Below are 21,627 nucleotides of genomic sequence, written 5' to 3'. Positions count from 1 at the left end.
TCATTGCTGTCATCTTCTAGAAGGATGACAGTTTTTCTTGTCTTAACTAATATTTTTTGGCTTTATTGGTTGACAGTATCAATGAAAGCCTTTCCTGCATGACCTCTTCACAGACCTGTGATGAATTATCACTTCTTAGTCTTTCAGAGTAGGTCTGATGCACACCAAAGAAGAACTACAGACTGGAGATAGTGGCCATGGCTGGCTGGTCTCCTTTAGGGGGAATGAGGTGAGAGGTACCTGTAAGAGTTCCACACTTCCAGGGGAGAGCATCTCTTGTGAAGCATTCACTGGTGTGTTCACTGAGGGCAGGGTGTGGAAAAGTGCAGTGTACTAGCCTGGTCACCAACATGTGCAGAACAGGGAAAATAATTTCCCCGTTCATTACCCAGGCAGTGCTCCTGAACCGGCACAGCTTGCATTGTTATGCTAAGGAGAAAGGAAAGTTCACATTTGAAGATAAAATGGTCCTTTTATTTAAACAATCACACCGCTTATGTAACAGCTCTTTTAATGGTAAAGTACAGCTGGAGCCTGGAACATGTTGTTTACAGAAATGACACGTAATGGGGAACGATGTAAAGTGCAGTAAATGGCACTGAAGGCAGTAGGCATGGAGAGAGACCGGAGGCTGGGAACAGCGAGGATGTGAGTGCTGCCTTCCTGAAAGCAGAAGGTTGGAACCAGGCTTTTGTAAAGCAAGGGGAATGGGCTCTGTAAAGGTCATCAGAGGACTGGCCTAACGAGCTGCCACAGGAAAGGCAAATGGTTCTTCTCAAAGCAAGGATGGGAGAGGGAGAGGGCCTGAGAGACAGGAGCTGGCACAGCACAGACAGTGACCACAGGGAGAATGTCAAGAACTGGCAAGGGTAGAGGGGACTGTGACTATAAAGACTTGATGTGACAAGAAGGAGGAGGTGGAGAACACAGAAATTATGAGGCTCTGAAACTTTTCACAGTAAGTTTACTGTAACTGTATTTTCATGTATAGGAGAAAGGCTGCTGAGTAACATCGCTCTTCTTTCTCTTGAAATGGTAACCACTGACTAATACACACACATACAAAAATACACACACACTCACACCCACATAAACATGTAATTGCACAAAATTAGGAAAATTGCCTAACTTTCTTCTGAGATATTCAAGGTTTGATAAAGCAAGTTCTGACTCAGTGTTATCTGAAACAGGGAGTGTGGCAGTCAACCGATAGCATCTGCACTCCAGCATGTTCATTTTCCTTCTTTCTTTGAGACAGTTCATGACTTTTGTATGTGTCATAGCAAAAAATAGAGCTAAAGTGTCATTCTTTAATAATATGTTGAACCAATTTGTTCAATTTGGAGTAAAAAAAATTGGACTTACTAACTTTGTTGTTTACAGCAAGCTCAAGGTTCATACTTAGACATTATATGAATGATGAAACAAAGTTGTAAATATTTATTACTTGGTGGAATCGTATTTTTTTTAAAAGCATGTCTTTGTACACAAAGCATTTGTAAATCCCCATTAGTGGTTTTTATGTTCCCACATAAAAATTCCTCGTTTGCAGCCAACAAAGTATCGTAGGCTTAGATCTTCCTCCTACACGTAGTGGAATCACAATGCTGTCACAGACATCACAACCAGTTTTGTAAAATATGATGTTAAGGAAGACTGAGTTCATTGTACTATACATATGTAAATGCCTCTCTTTCAATAGTCTCAAAGGAAAGAAGATGCCAGAAAGAATTCTAAACGAGCGTACATATTAATTGTCACCACCTTTCATGGGATAGTAAAGCGCATTCTTACAAAGGAAATTCTTACAAAGAATCAAGGAGGCTGCACGGGGAAAGTGAGGGCATTTGAGTGAGACTTAAGGAAGTCACAAGGTAAATTATAATAATCTAATTGCAATCCAGAAAATCACTCTTTCCTTGTTTGTGTCTGTAATGAGGTAATGATGCAGCTCCTCTGGCTTCAAACAGCCACCACAGATTTACAGCAGGCTACGGAAGATCAGGCAGCACAAGTTCTTTGTTGTTGCCGTACCCCGACAAGGGTGTTTGAGTTCAGAATAGCTCTTGGTGTAATTTGCAGCAGTGAATTGTTGCTCCTCTGTAGCTCAAACTCCTTTCAGTTTCAGAAGTGTAGGGAACTGGTTATCACAGAGCACAGTTAATGAGTTGTTGATCCTCTGTGTTTATGTGCCTGCATGGAGGCTTTTCAAATCTGGCTGTGGGTAAGAAATCCACAGTATGACTAAATAACTGGACTGAAAGTTTTGGAAATCAATTATCTGGACAGAAACAGCTACATGGATGTGCTTCTGAACAATAAAACTCCACTGAAAACCACTGTGTGCTTGAAGTAGGTGACCTCTCTCTTTGACTGGCATCTGCTCAGAGTTGAAATGATTAGAATTATGCACAAAATTAAATGTCCTGAATCAAAACAGGTAATGCACCAAATTCCCATCTACATACTATAATAAAGGGTTGCATATCGATGTCTGATAACTCCTACATAGCATGACTTGAAGGAGATTCCATTCCCAGTTCCACTGCCGTTCACTTAGGGACTTAGTTCTGCCTGTTGCTGAGGCACGGCTGTTCGCAAGAAATTAAATGCTGCTTGCCTGTATAATTTCCCACTGCGCAGTCTTCAGTCATCCTGTGCTGTTTCTCTCTTCTTGAGGATGCTAAATGAGTTGATATTACTTTAATGAAAGCATTGAAAGGGTGGTTAGTGCTGTTAGACTCCATATTTAAAAGCATTTTTTTGAAATCAAAGTGAGTATCAGTAAAATATTCTCCTGTGGTTGTGGCTCCAATGACCAGTACAATGACTTAATTGGCATTCTTGTGCAGTGCTTGGATCTCTGCCAGTTAATGACCCATTGCTGCAGTCTGCAAATCACCTCTTCTGTCCCTCTCCTCAAGCTGATGGACTTTTGCCCAAGTAATGGCTGCAGGCTCCTATTCTCAGCTGGCACAGACCCCAGCACGACCATAAACATCCCTGAGAGGATCATAATATGATATATTGGACAGATTCTGATATGCCTTGCGGTAATATACCACCAGGCAATTCTGCTGAAGTCAGTGACTTTGCCAGTGGCATCACTGAAAGAAGAGACTGGTCCCTACACTGTTGCTTTCTCAAGTAATGAAGCACTTCCAGGCTCTCAGCTCTTCTGTGTCCCTTTAGATGATGCAAGTTTTTGTGAGCCCTTTGTCAAACATTCAAAATAGGTTTTATGTTTGTTCTCTTTTTAAGTGGTTGCGTTGTCTCTTCCCCCACAGGATTTTCTATTCTTCAGGCGATTATGGAAGCAGCAGTACAGAACAACTGGCAAGTGACAGCCAGATCTGTAGGAAGCATAAAGGATGTTCAAGAGTTCAGAAGAATTATAGAGGAGATGGACAGACGACAAGAAAAAAGATACTTAATTGACTGTGAAGTAGACAGAATCAACACCATTTTGGAACAGGTATATACTTTTCAGAAATTGTGATCTCTCTGTGACAGACATTGTTAATATTCCCAGAACTGTCTATTTCTAGAAATTAATTAAGTGTCCATTGAGATGTGAGTCCCAACAGCTGCCCAGTTACCTAGTAAAATTAAAATGCCACAGTGATGCTCATAGTTGGTGGCAGCACTTACGTGTAACCTACCACAAAATGTCTCTGTGATATTTTTTCCCAGATGTTAATAATGAATTATTTTTAAGTAGGTTGAGAACCTAAAACCTCAGCTGCTAGAGTAACATTATTGGCATTGAGGCTGCTTGTAGGGATTGCAATTCAGGTGCAGTTTGTTAAGTGGAACATGAAACAAGAAGTAAAAAGCCACTGAAGTATCATAGAATGATCTTAAAGAATTCCCGAAAGAAAATACTGCTAATGAAAAATTCAACTGGTAGTCCAAATGACACATTAGCACTTTTTGGTACATAAAGCCCTTCCCTCTGCACAGCCAGTGCTGTTGACAGGCCTAAATTTCGAGTGATAAGAGTCTAAACACCTTTATGGGGAAAGATGCATTTGAGGTGACTGTTTTGCTCTTGCGTGGCCTTCCCAGTGTTTCCTTTGCCCCAGAGGAATAGCCATACTCTCTGGCCATCCCAGCAGGCTACCCAGAATGCCTGTGCCACTGGTTGTGCTGTGCAATGTGCTTGAAGAGGTGTAGGAACAGATACAAATCATTGGGAGCGGACACAGCACAGATGCCTGCTGCCTGGGCTCACAGCAGAGCTGGTGTTGGTGTGGAACCAAATCCATGCTGCTTGGTTATTCGTAGGCATTTGGGAATTCACTTACATTAGGACTGAAAAACCCTCTGATTATTGCCACTTCATAAATTTAACTGTGGGTTTATATTATGGAATAGATCAAAAGTAACATTTAAATTTCATGAAGCATTAGCATATCTCTTAGAAATGTTATATTGTAAACTACCAGCAAACTGACCTCACTGTAATAAACCCTGGGAAATACAAAAAATATATTCATTGAGTTCCTTCTCAAAGTATTCAGTTCCTGTCAAGCCTTGAGGTATATCACTGAGGGTCAGTCTGTGGGGGCAGCCAGATGCCAGAGCTGCTGCTTACAGGGAAAGGAAAGAGGTGCTCAAGAGAACACAGCACAAGGTGATGCTGGTCTGTAACTCTGACAACTGGTACGGTTGTGATATTAATATGCAGCACTGCATTGTACACTGTATTTTTAGGCAATATGGTGAGTGCTCTCTTTAGGGAAATTCATACTGTAAAAGGTAAGAAACATCTCTTCTTCTGCAAAAGATGCAAAACACCTACCCACAGCCCACTCTTCTGCAAACACTGTAGGAGAGCACTCCTGAGCCAAGCTTACATGAGGGCCCACTCTCTGCTGAGAAACAGGCCTTTTGTTTGATCTAACTCCATTTACATTTGTTCTCTCTTTCTCTCCTATAATGCAAGTGAGAGAAAAAAATAATCAAACCTTTCCAGTGCCTGAAATGAAAGCTATATACCAAGCAAACCATATAGCAAAAAACTGGGGACTCTTTTCTTCTGCAGCTATTCTAAATTCAACTCTAGTGAAGTTGTAATTTTATTAAATGGATGATTCAGCTTTCTGTCAATGTGATTAGCATCTGAGTAAGTAGAAATTTGCTACTGGGGCCTCCAGGCTTCCCCAAATTCTACAGTACACACTGATGCCTCTGATGCTAAAAATATCTTCTGTTAACAATTTCCAGAGGTTTTTTTATTGCATACTGAAAAACAGTGACTTAAGTTTCTGCAGAGAAAGTCAGTAATGGCGGCCCCTAGGTTGATAGCTTAACAATTATTGGTTTTAGGCTTTTCCTTCCATCTCCTCTGCTTACTTTGTTATCTTCTCATAAAGTAGTTAAAAGTTTTCACACATATGTGTGGTACTTAAATCCATCCATCCAGCTTGCTCAAGGGAGTGGAGAGTTGTCTTTTTTTTAGCCAGTTGTGTTTGCTGATAGCATACCATTGAGGGGAGAGATAAATCTGGATTTGCATATTTCAAATCTAGCAGTTTATTGCAGTTTAAAAAGTCAATTCCATGGTGCTGTGTGTGGAGTATAGAAAGTCTGCTTAGCTGAGAGGCAGTAACATCAGAGCACATTTCCACATGCTGATGCACAATTGCATCTGGGTTTGAAGAGCTTTCCTCCAGTGAGAGCAAAGGGAAGCCAAGACTCTTTACCTGTCTGTACTAATGTCAGAGAACTGATGGACAGACTGTCTCACAGAGGGTTGATGTGGGCTGCCTCAGCCAGCTGCCTTTCCATTCCTCTCCCTTTTTTAGCCTCCTAGGAGCACATCTTTAAAGGTCAATCCTCACATCACCTGGGAGTGATGCCTCCCTCCCGAGAGGGTGTTTACATGGTCACTTGGGACTGTGTGACACCTGTCATTTCATTGTCTCTGGGACAACAGCAGCATTTGCCAGTGACCCTGAATTTCAGAGGCTTAAATAGAACTTATCCAAAAACAAAAGTCATTGCAGAAATAAACAGACTGTAAACCACTGAACAGTCTATACACGCACTGAGCTTGCTATCAGACTTTTGGGCTCTTGGCCAGGCCATTCAGCAAGCTTGTCAGTTCTCTGCTCCAGAAACTGTGTATCATGGCTCTGTGTTAGTGCTTGGGTTAAATAGGAGTGACCTCTTTTCCTGTATCAGGCTGGTCAGTGTGTGCAGTTCTCTTCCTTTGATGCTTTTTTCAACCGGTTCAGATGGGGGTGTACCTCTCTTCCAAAAGTTTAGGCTTATCTAAAGACAATTACACATCTGAGGATTTTCTTCAGAGACTCCAGATTGTTCTGGAATATTCTGTACCTTCCTCCAGCGATGTACAGACATGTGAGTCAGTGACCTTGAGTATTCCATAGGCCTTTAGTACAGATGCTAAATCTGTATGTTCCTATGTTTCCAAGATCTGTAACCCATCATATGAAGTATTTCTCTCTTCAGAGCTGGCTGGTACATGACCTTTCCCAGCTGTAAATATAAGGTAGGGGAAAGAGGGCACCTCAGCTCCTACTTTGCCTGAGTAACCTGTTTTGTGCCAAATTTCACTCTGCCGACACATCCGCTTTCATTCCCCATTCAGATTATTTTGTGATGGGCCTTATATTTTGTTCTAGAAGTGGAAACCCTGCTCAGATCTCTTCAGCTGCAGAGTAAGGGGAAGCAGAGGGATTAATAGTTATTCTGTAAGTTACCATCTGTTTGTTCACTTACCCTATAGTTCTATAACCACTGAGCATGTGGATCTATATCCTTCCTTGCACAACAAAACTATATCCAATTTAATCATCTAGTGGCCTCTCAAGCATACAGATAGCAACACTTATGTCATGCAAAATTCATAAGCTCCCCACACTTCTTGTCCCTTGATGCTAAAATATTCTGTATTCCTTCACAGATAGATACAAAATTTTGTTCTCATAAACAGAAGAACATTTTCTTCTGAGAGCTAACAGTAAGCTTTAGCCTGTTCAACCGTGTATTTAGAGACATGTTTTTGAGTTAAGAAATATGTTTTTCTTATTCCCAGGGTGATAAGCTGTATTTCAGACTAGAATGACTTTATGTCCATTTAGAAGAAAATCTCCTGAGGGAAAATGAGGAGGGAGAAACTCCATTCAGGATCAAAATGGTGAAACTTTACAAAAGACCTGTTTGTTCCAAAGACTGCATGCTTTTTTCAAAAGGACATTATCTCCAAACATAGTCATAAAGGTTAGGCTCCAAGGAAATATCTGTATCGAGTGAAGGCATCTCACAAAGCAGAAGCAATATTACAGTAGGGAATGCAGTCCCCAAAGTTTTACAATGACAGCCAGACTGTCAAAGACAATTTAAAGTGAAGCATCTGTAGGATTATGAAGGGTAATCTGATTGACTGAACTCTGTCCCGTGCAAGCACCGACTGTGACTTGACCTTCAAGTCTGAAATTTTGAGATTAGGAAGATGGTGTGCAGGTTCTCAGTACAGCCACAGCTGCATCTCTCTGCAGAGCTGCTCAGATCTCAGAGGAGTGTGCTCACTGCACAACAGATTTCACATTGAGGGTGTCGTAGAATAAACACAAAACTGTAGAATTCGGTTGACCAGTAGTCATTAAAGATAACAAGAAATAAGGAAAAATGTAATTGAAAAAAATCAACACCGCTATCATGTAAACTTCTTGCTTTAAATGTTCGGTTATAAACAGTCTGGTGGGGATTTGCCTGTGTTCTCTGTAGCAATTTAAAATATAACTGCCTACAAACACAGTGGGGCACTTAAAGCAGGAGCAGAGCTATGAGTAGCTGTAGCTTCTGCTTGCTTTTGAACCCCAGTAATGCCATGTCCTCTGAAGGTGGCACACCACAGAACACACCCTCCAGAGCAGTGCATCCCTGCCGCTTTCTCCAGGAGTTGGTGCCATGGCCATGTCAGAGTCGGATTTTATCCTCTGTCTGAAGTTGTGTAGAGCAGAGAAGGGGGTTCAGCTGAGGCTCCAAGAGAGTATCTGCTATGTACAGTGTTGTGTAACATCACTCTGAAACTGGTACAGTTCATTTTTACATTTCCAATGAACTAGAAACTTAAAATTTAGGACATTTCTTCATTAGGTACCCATGAGTATTGTTGAAACCAGGATCTAAAGCAGAATGAAAGGTCACTTTTTTCTCTTCATATCCAGAAAGTTTCAGCAGCTCACAAGTCCATATGGGCATGTGGGGAGGAAAGGGGAGGTACTTAGGTCAGTCACCCTCAGGACTGTAGCCAGTGGAAGGATAAGTTAAAAATGGGTATACGTCAAAAGTGACAGCTGTATCTGCCTTGAAGGGCCTGCTCCTGTCAGCTGTGAAACTCATAAAGGGCAGGAGATGGATTGGTAAAGCAGGGAAAAGTAACATCTTGGGTTAATCTGCCCAACATATAGCGCATTTCACACATACCTGAGGAGACAATTTCTAGCTTGTAAATAGGAATGTCTCTCCAAAGCCATCACCCAGACTTCATAAAACAAGACAGGTTCCAAATGGCAGGAATTTAACGGAGTATTAGTCATCCTGCAGAATGACTGAGGTAATGGCACACAAAGCTTAAAAGTGTTCAAAAGACATTAAAGCATGGTTTTAAATGTATCTGATCAGTTAATAATAATAATTAATACAAAGAATATCTCACTGTAAATGTGGAAGCTCCTGTATGTAGATCGCTGCCAAGCAACTCTGGTTTTTTATGCCAGAGGCATATGAACCTGAAGTCACCATTAGTTTTTATTTTTCTGTGATAGTAGCAATTACTCATTTTATGTTTTATGGTAATTCATGGGATATAAATGCACACACCAATGCACACATGCATCTGCTTTTAATGTTTTGCATATTTTTACCACAACATTTCTAGTATGCAGTTATGCAGTTACAGTCTTCTTTATATGGCAACCTCTGTATTGCCATTGAAATGTAGAGAGAACCAGAATCTCTGCTCAGTTAACACTGCTCCAAGTAGAATCAACCATTATCCTGAACGTTATCCTGGAGACAATATTTAAATTGATGCCAATATGCTCATACAGAGACTGTATTTGCTTTGAACTTCAGTTAATAGGTAGCTGTAAAAGCACAATTTGCTGCATAGTTCACCTTTCTTTGCAGCTTTTGAGTGCACAGAAATGGTGCATGTGTTTGCCCTGAGCAAGTGCTCTGAGGGTCCCACTCCTTGTTGAGGCTGTGTCCACACTGCCTGAGCTGTTCCTGCAGCTGGCACTAATTGTTACCCTTGTTGACAGTCTCGGGAGAAAAGTTGAGCCTGAGGGCCATTGGCGGAAGCCTCTCACTCCCTCTTTTGATGTGTTTTAGAGGCAGATGTACACACTGATGCTTCTCATGCCGTATCTGGACTGGGGGGGGTGGGAGGATTTGGTGTTTCGTTAGCTGTTCTTCAAAAGCAACATTGACAAAAAGTCTTTTAAAGACACGGAGTATTTGAGGGAAAGGCAGAGCTGGCTAAATTTGCTCAACATGAGGTCTCCTGAGTTTTTTGTCCCACTCTGTTTGTCCATCTCTGCATCCCTAATAGCTCTGGGAATCTTTGTCACCTCTTCTAAGCCCCTGGCTGATTTAGAAATCCCTCGCTCACTCATCTCTTCCAGGTTTTAAAAATCAGTCTTGTATAAAAGTTGCTTTGTTTCAGTTCTGGCGTTTAATGTGGTTCTTTCTTCTCCATATAAAGGATAAACCCTTTCATCTTAGCAGACATTACCTTAATTTCTGCATCTGTCTCTCAAATAGTTTAATGCTTGAAACTCTGCTTCTAACCAAAGGCTTTCCTTAATTAGTTTCCAAGGCAACCAACCATCTTGGCGACAATTCAGATGAACCAACTGCAGGGAGAGGAAGGAAACACACTATCAAAATGAATAGTAATAGCACAATACCACTGTGAAAACAGGCGTTGTACATCACCAGAGACAGCGCGGTAGTTCTGGTGTTTCATCAGTTCATTTACAAGGGAAGAAGTCCCAACTCAGTAAAAGAAAAGCTGCACAAGAGTGTATGTCTTTTTTTCACAGCTGACTAGGCTGGGATTAATGGCTTCAGTGTGATATGAATCACGTATCAGGGGTAGGAAGAGAACCACAGGGGTTTTTAGGGTCCTTCATGCACCAAGGTGTTCCCAAATGCATTTTGTAGAGCACTGTTACCCTGCAGTTCAAACAGCAAGATTTTCCAAGTGGGGGCCACCCCCCTGGGCTTTTTTAGCCCAGATGCTGGTGGTGCAGCGTGCAAGACCCTGGCAATTCATAGCTACAATCTTGCAGGGAGAAGTCCCTAAACATGAGGTCCGGAGGTGTGATCCAGAGCTGTGGTGCATTTGCTCTGGGCTACAGATGGGTTTGGATCAGGCCATTCTACAGCAAAGTACCGTCCCAGTCCCATCTGTCACTGCTTGTAATTACACATTCATGCAGGATTCCTCTCTCTTATCCCACCTTCTTACATGTGCAATTCCACTGGCCTCTGGGGATCAGATTAAAGCCACCAGGGGCAGCCAGGGCTAAATTTATGAAGAATCAGACCCTATAAGTCATCAACTCAGCTCAAATATAAACTTATCCCACAGTATCCAACCAGTAAGCTGGAAAACAGCATAACAATTTTAGAGGAAGTTAATGTTCCCAGGCTTAAGAAAAGCCCATGTTGCTAAATTAAATTTATTTGTGTCATACCATGGCTGTGCATGTGCAGGTATAATGGTGTATGTACTACTGGAAGCTTTTTCTTCCAAAACATGTAATGAATAAAATTATCAACAATATACATAGACCCTTAAAAATACCCCAAGTAATTCTGTACTGGGAGAATGCATGTAAAGAATCAGAAAAGAAAAATATTACTGTGACTTTATTAATTGATATGAATAAAACAGCCTCCTCTGCTGCATAAACTAGATCTAGTAAAAATAAATTAACTCTTCGTAATCTTTATCAGTTCATGGTTTATGCACCAAGTTATATGGGGAATATTGCAGAGTGCTGCTTATAGTGAAGCAGAATAAACCTTTCAGACTCCTTCAAAGCATTGAAAAACCTAAATAGAGTGCAATTCCAGTCACAGTAAAATGCCATTTATTATAAAAAATATAAGAAAAAGTAGCCTTGTTTTTCCTGGAGGAAAACATGGACTTGTTTTCTTAATTTTGTAGGGCATTTGAAAAGGAAAGGAAATGCTTAAAAGGAAAAAAAAAAGAATGGCTACTATTCAGTATATTTGGTCTGCTTGAAGGCAGTGCTCTGCAGTACAAAACCCCTTCCAAAAGATTCTCATGTGAGCATTGGGACTGAATTACTGCGACACTTCTGGGTTATATCCAAATAATAGTTTGAAGTGATCCTGACATGCAGTAATGGTTTATATAAGCAGAATTCTTTTTCCAAGGACTGCTGTTCAATTCCAGGGAATAATATGGGATTTTACTCTGACATGCTGATGAAGTATGGAGAAAATGGGAAATTTGTGTATTTTTTAAATTATAACATGTGACTCAGTTTACCTAATTTCTTCCCCTCTGCCTCCCATGGATATACATCCTTTCATATTTTAAGCAGCCATGACTGAAGAAGTTTTGTGTATCCCGTGGGATATGCAGAGAAGAAATGAGCATTGTTTATGTTTGTGATTGCAAGGGTGTGCTCTTAGGAATGTACAAAGTATGTTGTCAATACCAGTTTCTTGGTATTGAAAGCCAAAAGGGACAGTTCCATATCTCCTGTGTCACAGGGATTGGGCACACGATGCAAAGGCCACTAAAGAACTGCTTGTTGATGATGTGGAGCCACTGTCAAACTGTATGACAGTGATGAAGCATTTGTGACTCCTGCAGAAGGTTTGGAAAACCTTCTTTCACAGAAATGTGAAAGAATAAATACGAAATTACTGTTATTAACAGTCTCTGTGGAAGTGACTTTAGGTGTTGTGAAACTTAGTGAAGCACACTAAGCTGCAAGTCGGTTTTGATGGTGCTGATTTTGATATACCTGCTGTGGAGTTGCAGGTCTACAGTGAGAGCATCCCCAACTGCTGAGAAGGGAGGAGGTAGCATAAGGAAAGAGAGTGTATGTGAAGTTGGAAATGAGGATGTTATTGTGCTGGGACCGTGTTACATGAGATTGGAGCTGGTTGCACTGCAGATTGAAGGAAGTTTAACCATGAATGTTGCTAGGGAAAGCAACCTTTCTGTTATTTCTGTGAGGTCTAAAGCCTCCATATGAAATTTTAGGTGAAATTTAAATTTAGGAAGAACTGAGGATTTTACAGAGGCTTCAGAAAGTACCAGAACTTCTGTGAAATTACCTCAGATGTAACTTGGATCACTTTATTACGAATAATTTTCAAGGGAGTGTATTTCTCAAATAATATACTAGAACTGCATAGACAAAATATTATGTCCTTCTTAAAATTACACACCTATGGAAATCACTGCTGCAGAGTAACATATGTAATTAATTGTTTGCTTCCCATAAATACAACTGCAAAAATTCCTCCAGAACGCTACTGGATTTTTAGGCTATTATACTTACTCAAGAAGCTAAAGAATTCACTAACAAAGAATTTCTGTGACACATCTCTTCCAGGAAGCTGTCTGGGAACAAGTATCTTCTTTTGAGAATATCTTGGCAAAATAAGGGGCAAAGGTCTCAGCAATTTTGAGTATCCTTTTCATATGCTACAAAGAATTTTTGTTGTGGTTGTAACAGCCACTTATATCTGATCTTGTTTTTAGTGAAATAGCTTCAAGTAATGAAGGGTAGCTTAAATTTTGATTGTTCTTGACAGGAAGGTTTTTGTATTGAAGGACATGACTTGTGATGAGAGATGCAGTCCTGAGAGATATAGCACTGTTCTTGTCTGTCTAAACAAAGCAGAAATTTTGATAGAAAGAAAAGTTTATTTGAGGAGTTTCATTCAGCTTAAAGAGTAAATAACTGTGATTATGAATGTCAGTTGACAGGAATCATGAAACTCTTCATCTCCATGTTCTCCGAGGTCTGATATTTTACAGTAGAATATGTCCTTTAACAATAATTGTGCCAACAGATTAGTTAATCTGCCAATATTGCTAAGTCACATCAAGGAAAATGAATTTAGGAAAATTTGGTCAGGGCACAGAAAATTCACAGAAAATTTTGTCATCACAGGGAAAGAAATTAGGAGAAAGTATCATGCCCTCAGAACCTATGTTACAATTTGTGATATTTTTCTGAAGTAATTTCTAATGTAACCTTTTATGCACAAATTAAATGCATATTCCACTACAGAATCTTCAATCAGCAAATGTCAGATTAGTTATGAGAAAAGAAGGTTTAGCCATATGGAGGGAGAATGAAGCACAATACAGCTTTCAGATGTTGCATTTAATTACCCTCCAAGGACTAACATGCACACCATCATCTGGAGATGGCTTTAAAGGCAGAATTTCACTCTTGATGTGACTGTCATCAAGGAGAGAGGCAAAGGAGAGAAGGGCACAAGAAGGGGGCCAGAGAAGGAAAAGCTTTAATGAAATGCTACAGAGGCATCTCAGATCCCTGCTTCCACCATGCACATTTTTGTCTCCTCCTCCTAGGAGATTCCAGTTCTCTAGGAGAGTCTCTCCCGTGAGAGATACACTGCGGAACAGCCAAAAGCTGTTTGAAGAATGTTTTACAAGCCCAAACAAATGATCTTGATACTGTTCTATAGAGAAAAGTGAGATTCGGGTTATGAGGTGTAGTCACAAATGTGTAAGGTGGTAATTGCATGGAAGTAAAATCCTTAGGTCCATATATTGCACAAAAATACAAGATACACCAGTTGGGACAGTGTATGGGTTTGTGACATTCCCTAAAGGGCATGAAGACTCTGAAAAGGTGATGAATTAATCTCAACTATCTCTGCAGTTATTTTTATCTGCAACAAATAATATGTGTGTGGAATCTTCATCTTAATATTTAATACATTCTTCATTTAATATTTAACTCAAATTTAATCTAGTACTCATTCTTCATATAAATGAAATCATTGTTTACTGCATATTTTACAGCATCACAATCCCTGGTGGCCACATTCCCGTCCCATTAATACTAAGTGAAGAAATAAATCGCCTTCCCTGGGTTTGCACTACAATTACAGTCATGAAGTTTTGATGCTTTGTATGAGGAGAGCTGCTTCTGCTGAACGTAGAAATGGTTTTGTCTCTGTGGAATTAAAGGCAGGACAGGTATCACTTGTTTGGCAGTGACAGACCACCACTAGCTGGGACCTATCTTTTGCCACCACAAGATTGTGGTTCCTTTGGAACCTCGTATATTGGCGTTAGTGTTGTTGGTGTGATAGAAAGAGACAAAATCATGACCCCCAAAAAGGAGGGTTTTTTACAAATTTACTGAGGGAAGATTGAACTTCATCTAGTGTTTATAATACTCAAAGGGAATTTGCACTTTCTTCAGGCGCCTGTGTGGAAATTGGAAAACCAGCAAGTGGGCTCTGTAAGCTTACAGTAAAATTGAGCTACTGAGGTTACAATGGATCTTATTTCTGCTGTGGCATCTGGTTAGATGAGGAAAATCCTGTTCACATTTCGGAGAACTTTTATTTTCTGCTCTTCTCCTGTTTATCCTCCTCCTGTCTGGAAAATTTACATGAGAAGGGGTGACCTGTGCAAAGTAAACATGGCGAGGAATGATTATGTACTGCTGTCAAGTGCTGTTGCACCTTTGCTCCCATGGAAACGCTGTAGAAGGTACCTGCATTGCTGTTAACAGTGCACTGACCCCAGAGAACTGCAGTGCCATTGCTGAAGACCCCATGGGCAGCTCCCCCGCTGCAGGAAGGGCCTGCAGGAGTGGGAGGGAGGCAGGGGAGAGGATTCTGTTTTCCAGCTGAAGAGTTTCATCGGTTTCTCCTTCTCTTGAGTGGTCGAAACAGAGCTGAGATGCAGCACTTCGCAGGTGCCACTCAAGAGAAGGTAAACACCTTGCTAACATACTGACATTTTGGGCCTTGGCTTCAGCTTTCATTGAACTAATTGGATGGTCACCCTGATATTCTGTTCCTCTCCTTTCTTGAGTGTGTCCTGAGGACCAAATTAGCCAGTGCCACTGGTCCAATAGAGTGCTGCATCACAGGGCACAAGTTTTCAATCACTCAATCCAATATCAGGCAGGAGCTGCTCAGATCTAAGATGGAAGTAACTCCATCTTCATAACAGAAATGCTATCAATTAGGGTAGAAGCTAGAAACCACCTGACCTGATACCCTGGTGAGAAGGCAGTGTGCTCCACAACAATTTAGGCTTGCCAGACAGTTGTTGCTGCGCTTGATATCCCTCTGTTCCCACGAAGTGCAATCAACACTGATAGCTGATCGTGATGATACTGTTAAATTTTTTTTTAGCCCTCAGTCCATTTGTCTGTTTTGCTTGTTTGCTGCGGGAAAGAAAGAAAGAATTGTGCAATTGCTTCTGGCATTTTCTCCCTGCTTTGAAGGCAAAGGTGTCATAATTTTATTTCTATAGCAAGGTTTAAAGGCACATTACTGTTCAACTGGAGGTACCTGAGGTCTCCTATCCTCAGAAATGTGAACATATACTTAAAAATCAGTAGATTGGGTTTTTTTCTTGAATGTGGGCTTTTTGCAACAATGGAATTCAAAATAATGCACAAATAACCACAACAAAGACAACAAAATCCTTTTTTTATTCTGAGCTTATAGGAAATCTCATTTTTCTTACTACTGTCTTTTCAAAACCTAAGAAAGAACTCTAGAGTTACACTGTCTTGTTCCCAGATAGGGTCGAAATGGAAAGACACATTACAGCAGGTCAGATCTCTGCCTGTCATTCCATTAAAGTGGCATATTTCTGCCACTTGTCTGGTATGAAAAGCACAGTAAAAATCTCCAGACTTTCTTTGTGGCAATACTGCCTGTCAGCATCAGTATGTTATGGGAAGATCTAATAGACTCATAAAATATCATGGTTTTGAGCTATACTTGAGGTAGTCTGTACATTTGTGATCTAGTTTTTTCCTTTCTTTTCTCATTTGTAAATAAAGGATGATAAATAACTTTGATTAAACAGACTAAACTGACCAGATGGCAGTGGGTTCAAATGAAGTGAAGATGAGCTTCTAACAGGTATTAATTTGACATGGTAGTTTTCCATTCACTGCTGCCAAAGTCATGATAGCTACTTCTCTCAGTAAAAGTACAGGCGTATCCTCTTAGCTTGTATTTTTCAATGACTCTTTAAAATCAAAGCCCACAGAGGCAGGAAGGTGGATTTGAAAGTAACTGAACTGCTGGGCTCAGAGGGTTGTGATAGCAAGACAGAGGCCAGCTGGAGGCTGTTCAGTATTTGGAGTCCCCTAAGGGTGCTGGGGCTAATACTGTTTAACCTCTCTATAAGTGAACTGAAGGTTGTGGGATGGAGTGCAGTCTCAGCAAGTTGGCAGATTATCCCAAATTGGGAGTTTGGTACACCAGGTAGTTGTGCTGCAATACTTGGACAGGCTGATGAAGTGGACAGAGAGGAACCTCATGAAGTTCAGCCAAGGGAAATGCAAAGCCCTGAGCCTGGGAAGAATAACCCCATGCTCCGGTACAGAGGCTTCCTGGCTGGAAAGCAGCTCTGCAGAGAAGGATCTTGGGGTCCTGGCAGTCAAGTTGACCACAAGCCAGCACTGCAGTGTCACAGTGAAGAAGGCCAACAACATCCCGGGCTGCACTGTATTAGCATGGTCAGCAGGTCAACAGAGGTGACCCTTCCCCTCTGCTCTGCAGTGGTGAGGCCACATCTGAAGTGCCGTGTACAGTTCTGGGCTCCCCAGTATAGGAAAGACACGGGCATCCAGGAATAAGTCCAGGGAAGGGGCCCTATGACCATTAAGGGACTGGAACATCTGACCTACGAAGAAAGGCTGAGAGAGCTTGGGTTGCATAGCTGCCTGGCCTGGAGAGGAGAAAGCTCAAAGCAATATTGTCTGCAAATACCTGATAGGAAGGAATGAAGAAGTTCGAGTCAGGCTCTTCTCAGAGAGTCTCTCTGAGTTTCAGGGTCTCATCAATGCCCAGTGACAAGACAAGAGACAAGGGCACAAACCGAAATGCAGGAAATTCTGTTTGAACATAAGAAAAGTCATTTTACTGTGAAAGCGATCAGACACTGAAACAGGCTGCCCAAAGAGCTTGTGGAATCTGTCTTGGGGATATTCAAACCTGACTGGACATGATCTTGAGCAGCCTGTTCTTGCTGCCCCTGCTTTGAGCTAGTGGGTTGGAAAAGACAATTCCTAGAGACCTCTGCCAGCCTCACCCGTTCTGTGATTTCCTCCATCCATAAAAGAAATTTTATGAATCAGAGACAGACCACTGATATTTTTAAAAGACAAACTAGGACTGCTCAGTCCCACTTGCCAGACTTGTACTGTTCTTCCATTGCTTGATCTCTTTTGAGTCCACAGGGTCTTGTCATTCGTTAGCTCATTCTTTCCTTGCCTGTGGTCTGCGCTTATTGCTCACCTACACACCTTGTTCTTACCATCCTAGTTCCTCATCAAGTCCTTGGAGAAATATTCATTTCCTTGACTTTTCTTGCCTTGACTTTCATCTAAGAGTTCACCAGTCTCCTCATAATGTTTCCTTCATCCTTAACCCCAGTATTTAATTGTCATGGCCTAAAAACCCAGATCCATGTTCTAGACCAGGAACTGCCTGTGCTTGTAATTTGACTAGAAAATAAGTCAAAAGATAGTGTAGCAGTTGTGAAGTTAATATTAAAGTTATTTTGCTTCCTCTTCATTGTCCTTCCTCTTAGGTGTTGTGTAGTCTTTGAACTACATCATGAGAGAATTGTCATTATTGCTTTAGAAATATTGCAACAGTTCATACCAATTTAATATTAGCCAAATAATATCTAAAGTGCTATCTTCCAGACTAAGAAAAATGTAAAAACTAAGGTAATTAAAATTTGTACTTGCCTTTTTATTATAATGGTGACTGATGAATTGGAAACCAAATTGTCTTTAGGCTTGCAGTGAACTTCCCCAGGCAAATCAAAAAAGTAAAATTGGCAATGCTGACTTAATTCCTCAATCTGGCATATAGGTCTGCACTTCAAGTAAGCCTGGTGTTGGCCAGCAGATTTTACTTTTATTTTGAAACCAGATACATTTTAATTATGTTCCCTCTAGATATTCTCTTAATTAATTGGAAATATCCGAAGAGTTAATTAAAAATACAAACTTTATTTGATTCTATATCAAACCTGACATTATGATCTTTTTATCTACAAAGTAAGAATTATGTGGGATCAGAAATCTGAATTATTCATGATGGTTTCCAGCCGTTTTTTTCCTTCCTCCTTTGTTCAGTGTAAAATCTTATAAGCTTTTCTTTCAGTCAAGGTGAAAGCAATATTAAGTCTCGGAAGTCAAACTTACGAAAGACATGTAGCTCTGTGAAATCCTTGCCCTGTAATCCTGGCTTTCTATTCACCACCACTATTCAATATCCCACTTTCAGTATAAGCTTCACAATATATCAGCAGTTGATGAGATTTATTTGTTATACTCCTGTTTTCCTTCTTCATAAAGAAGCTTTATCCATCCCTTCACTCCCCTAGGAGTAACATATGTCTGTGATTGTTTCTGCTGGGCTCACTAATCCAGCAGCTCCCTTCAACATGCTGGGCAGTTGGTAGAGGGTGGAAGGTGAGGGAGGAGTAGAGCTGTACTTGTTAAGATTTAGGACTGCAATGTAGTGTGTAGTGAATTTTAAAAACATTGTTAAGATCCAGTTCAATGGTTATGAGCTAACAGGGTTGATTGTGTGAGTAGAAATGCTGGCAGGTCACTTCTAAAAGACGCTTTATGAATTAAAGCTTGACTGTAGTATGTTGAACCTCTCTACAGGACTAACCGGAATTATTTCTGGTCAGTTTGAAGACATGACAACAGATGAGACAGAAGTTGAGTCCGATCTATGCTAATGAGTTCTACATTTCCTATTTGCATTATTGCTCCTGATGCCTGTAGTGGCTCCATGTGTGTTTTTCTTACAGCCTCTGACTTCATCTGTGGTGATATTTTTCTCTTAAATAAACACATTTCTGTGTGGAAACATAAAAGCTTTCTTATTTGTTATTAGGATTGAAACCACAAAGAGTATTGTTGTTCTTAAGTAAGTTCTTTGTCTCTAACCTGCCTTTAAGGTGAAATTAAAACACAGAGAATTCAGTATGCAAATAGCATGCACACCAGATGATCTGAAGAAAGCCTGCACATTTCCATAGAAAACAAATGTGAGTGGAGGAAAGCAGATGCTTTCTACCAACGGAGTGTACATACAGTTCTCTAGAGGACCTGAGCAGCAATTTATTTTCAGACTGTTGGAAGTATGCAAATTCCTACAGAATTAAATGTGAATTTAAAAGAAATGGCATCTATTAAGGACAATACTACCCAAAGAGGCAATTGGGAACTTAATAATTTAATCAAGAACTTGAATAGGCTCAACCGTATCTTTGAAGTCAGTGACTCAAATGTCATCTGTTTTTAGCAAAGACATGTTGAAAAGATGTCTTTTAAAGTATGGGCATTTGGAGCATTTTTCTATGACCATGGACAAGTATGTTTGTATGGTGTGTATAGATTTTTGGATGATTCTCCATCAAAAAGCATCATCTGTTCACTTGAGCTGCTCATAGGATGTAGTCAGTGATACACGTGTGTGTATCACCAACATTATGTTGATTATTTTTAACCCAGCAGTTCTGGGTAAGATGAGTTATGTCCTGACACACATGGAATCCCCACAGTTATAAATTAAATTCTTACTGCTGGATGTTGTTGCACCTGATGGCTGTAGGACTGGACGGATGTTACTGAGATTACCATCTGAAGGCGAGGGCTGGGTCTGAAGTGCAGTGGCATAAGTCTTGCACGAAGGGATTGCTGGTGAGGCAGCAGTCAGCTGCATAGACGTGGGAGATATGTATGTTTTCCTTCTTTATGCAAAAGCACAGTGTTCCTAAAGTGGGGATGAGCATACAGGATGGCAGAGTTCAGGCTCGCCAGACACTCTTCCCTGTGACCCTCACAGCATCCACCTGCTTAGTTCGTCCTACTGCCTTTTTGTCTCTTAGCAATTCCATTTAATGACTCTGTTTGTACAGAGAGATGCCCAAGTGGGGTCAGGGAGGGCAGGAGATGATGTGCAACATAACATTTAGTAGAAATTTTGACAAAATGCTTAAGGTCAGATGTATCCATTTAGATGCACTGGAAGTGACAAGTTTTCAGTCCTTTTGAAAGCTGTGAAAAGGCAATGAAGGTCACTGCTTATAACTTTGGGAATTTGACTTTAAGCATTCATGTATGACAAGGCTTGGCCAGGGTTGTCATGGCAGGAAACTCCTTGTATGACCTGACCAGCCCTGCTGTGCTGGTAGTTTAATAAAGACAGTGAGTGGCTGGGCTGTGTCCTCCACCTCTCATACACTGCACAAACAAGGAACAAAGTAAACAGGAGTTTAGTGAGTGGGTGGATATAGTATTACCTCATTTCAGAGCAGAAATGCTTGAACTGATAACTAAAATGAACCTGGTCAGCAGGGAAGACACTGTGATCACAAGAGTGAGTTTGCTGGGTAAGGTCATCTCTGCAAGCGGAGTCTCCTCAGCCTTGTGAGTTACTCTTTATTTTACTCTGCTCGTGTGTTTTAAAAACAGAAATTACTACATCATGTCTATGGATTGAGCATAAAAGATTACCAGAATGTTCATTCTCTGGCTGTTTTCCACTGGTTGAGTCACCTTCTTACAGCTGAATAATATGTAATTTTTTTCTTCACACAGGTTGTAGTCCTCGGCAAACATTCTAGAGGCTATCACTACATGTTAGCTAACCTGGTAAGAACTTTTCTTCATGATAAGTATAGCTGCATTTTAGAGGGTAATATATTCTGTTCAGGTTGTGGCAACTTTAATAAGAAAGTGGAAATGCATGGATGAGTTCTTGGATTTTGAGAAATTACTTCTGTAAATACTAGAACTGGTATTTCATTTTTACTCAGTTATGGTCGTTCTTTGGTCTGAGAATCTCATATCCTCTACCAGTTTTAAAATAATAATTTAATTGTGTGCTTTGCACTGATTTCTGTCCTCATAAATTAAATGCTTGTGACTGTAATCTTCTATGTAACATACTTTATATTTAAGCACTCCAGGAAAAATAAGTTTAGCATATTTGTGTATAAGTGGTAAAAGGCTGCAAATTAGAACAATTCCATTAACTAAACCAGCCAAGCTGTTTAGCTTTTCTTTTGTATTTCAGACTGTAGGGTTGTGCCTTTGTATGTGCTGACCTACCAGGAAGAGGCAGTACATTTTTATTTGTATCAGAGCTTCTTCTGGATTGTAGGATTGACTTTCAGGGACTTCTCTGATGCCTTTGAAACACCATCTGCTTAAGTTCCTTATAAACATCTTGTATTGTAATTAATCCTGCAGAAAGACTCAGTTTTGAGTTCTGTGTCTACTGTGATTGGAAAAATGTTTTTCCAAAACTCACACTTTCTAG

The 21,627-nt window shown here is 40.5% G+C and overlaps 1 protein-coding gene across 11 annotated transcripts in view; it reads left to right on the top strand.

Annotated features, from left to right (window-relative positions):
* Positions 1–21,627, top strand: part of GRIA3 (glutamate ionotropic receptor AMPA type subunit 3) — a 416,095-nt gene that overhangs the window by 332,158 nt on the left and 62,310 nt on the right. For 10 of the 11 annotated variants that reach the window (XR_001875066.1, XM_017816354.1, XM_017816418.1 and 7 more), the window contains 2 exons: positions 3,288–3,475; positions 20,904–20,957. Coding sequence is in view for 10 of the 11 variants with exons in the window: in XM_017816354.1 (XP_017671843.1) it covers positions 3,288–3,475; positions 20,904–20,957 (242 nt within the window). In the remaining variant the exon portion in view is untranslated. Of the gene's footprint in view, positions 1–1,734; positions 1,875–3,287; positions 3,476–20,903; positions 20,958–21,627 lie in introns of those variants that run through there. The other variant, XM_017816436.1, reaches the window with a different exon arrangement.

The sequence above is a fragment of the Lepidothrix coronata genome, unplaced genomic scaffold (assembly GCF_001604755.1).
Source record: "Lepidothrix coronata isolate B3197 unplaced genomic scaffold, Lepidothrix_coronata-1.0 Scaffold2, whole genome shotgun sequence".
NCBI lineage: Eukaryota > Metazoa > Chordata > Aves > Passeriformes > Pipridae > Lepidothrix > Lepidothrix coronata.
This window is presented reverse-complemented; position numbering and strand designations above follow the sequence as displayed.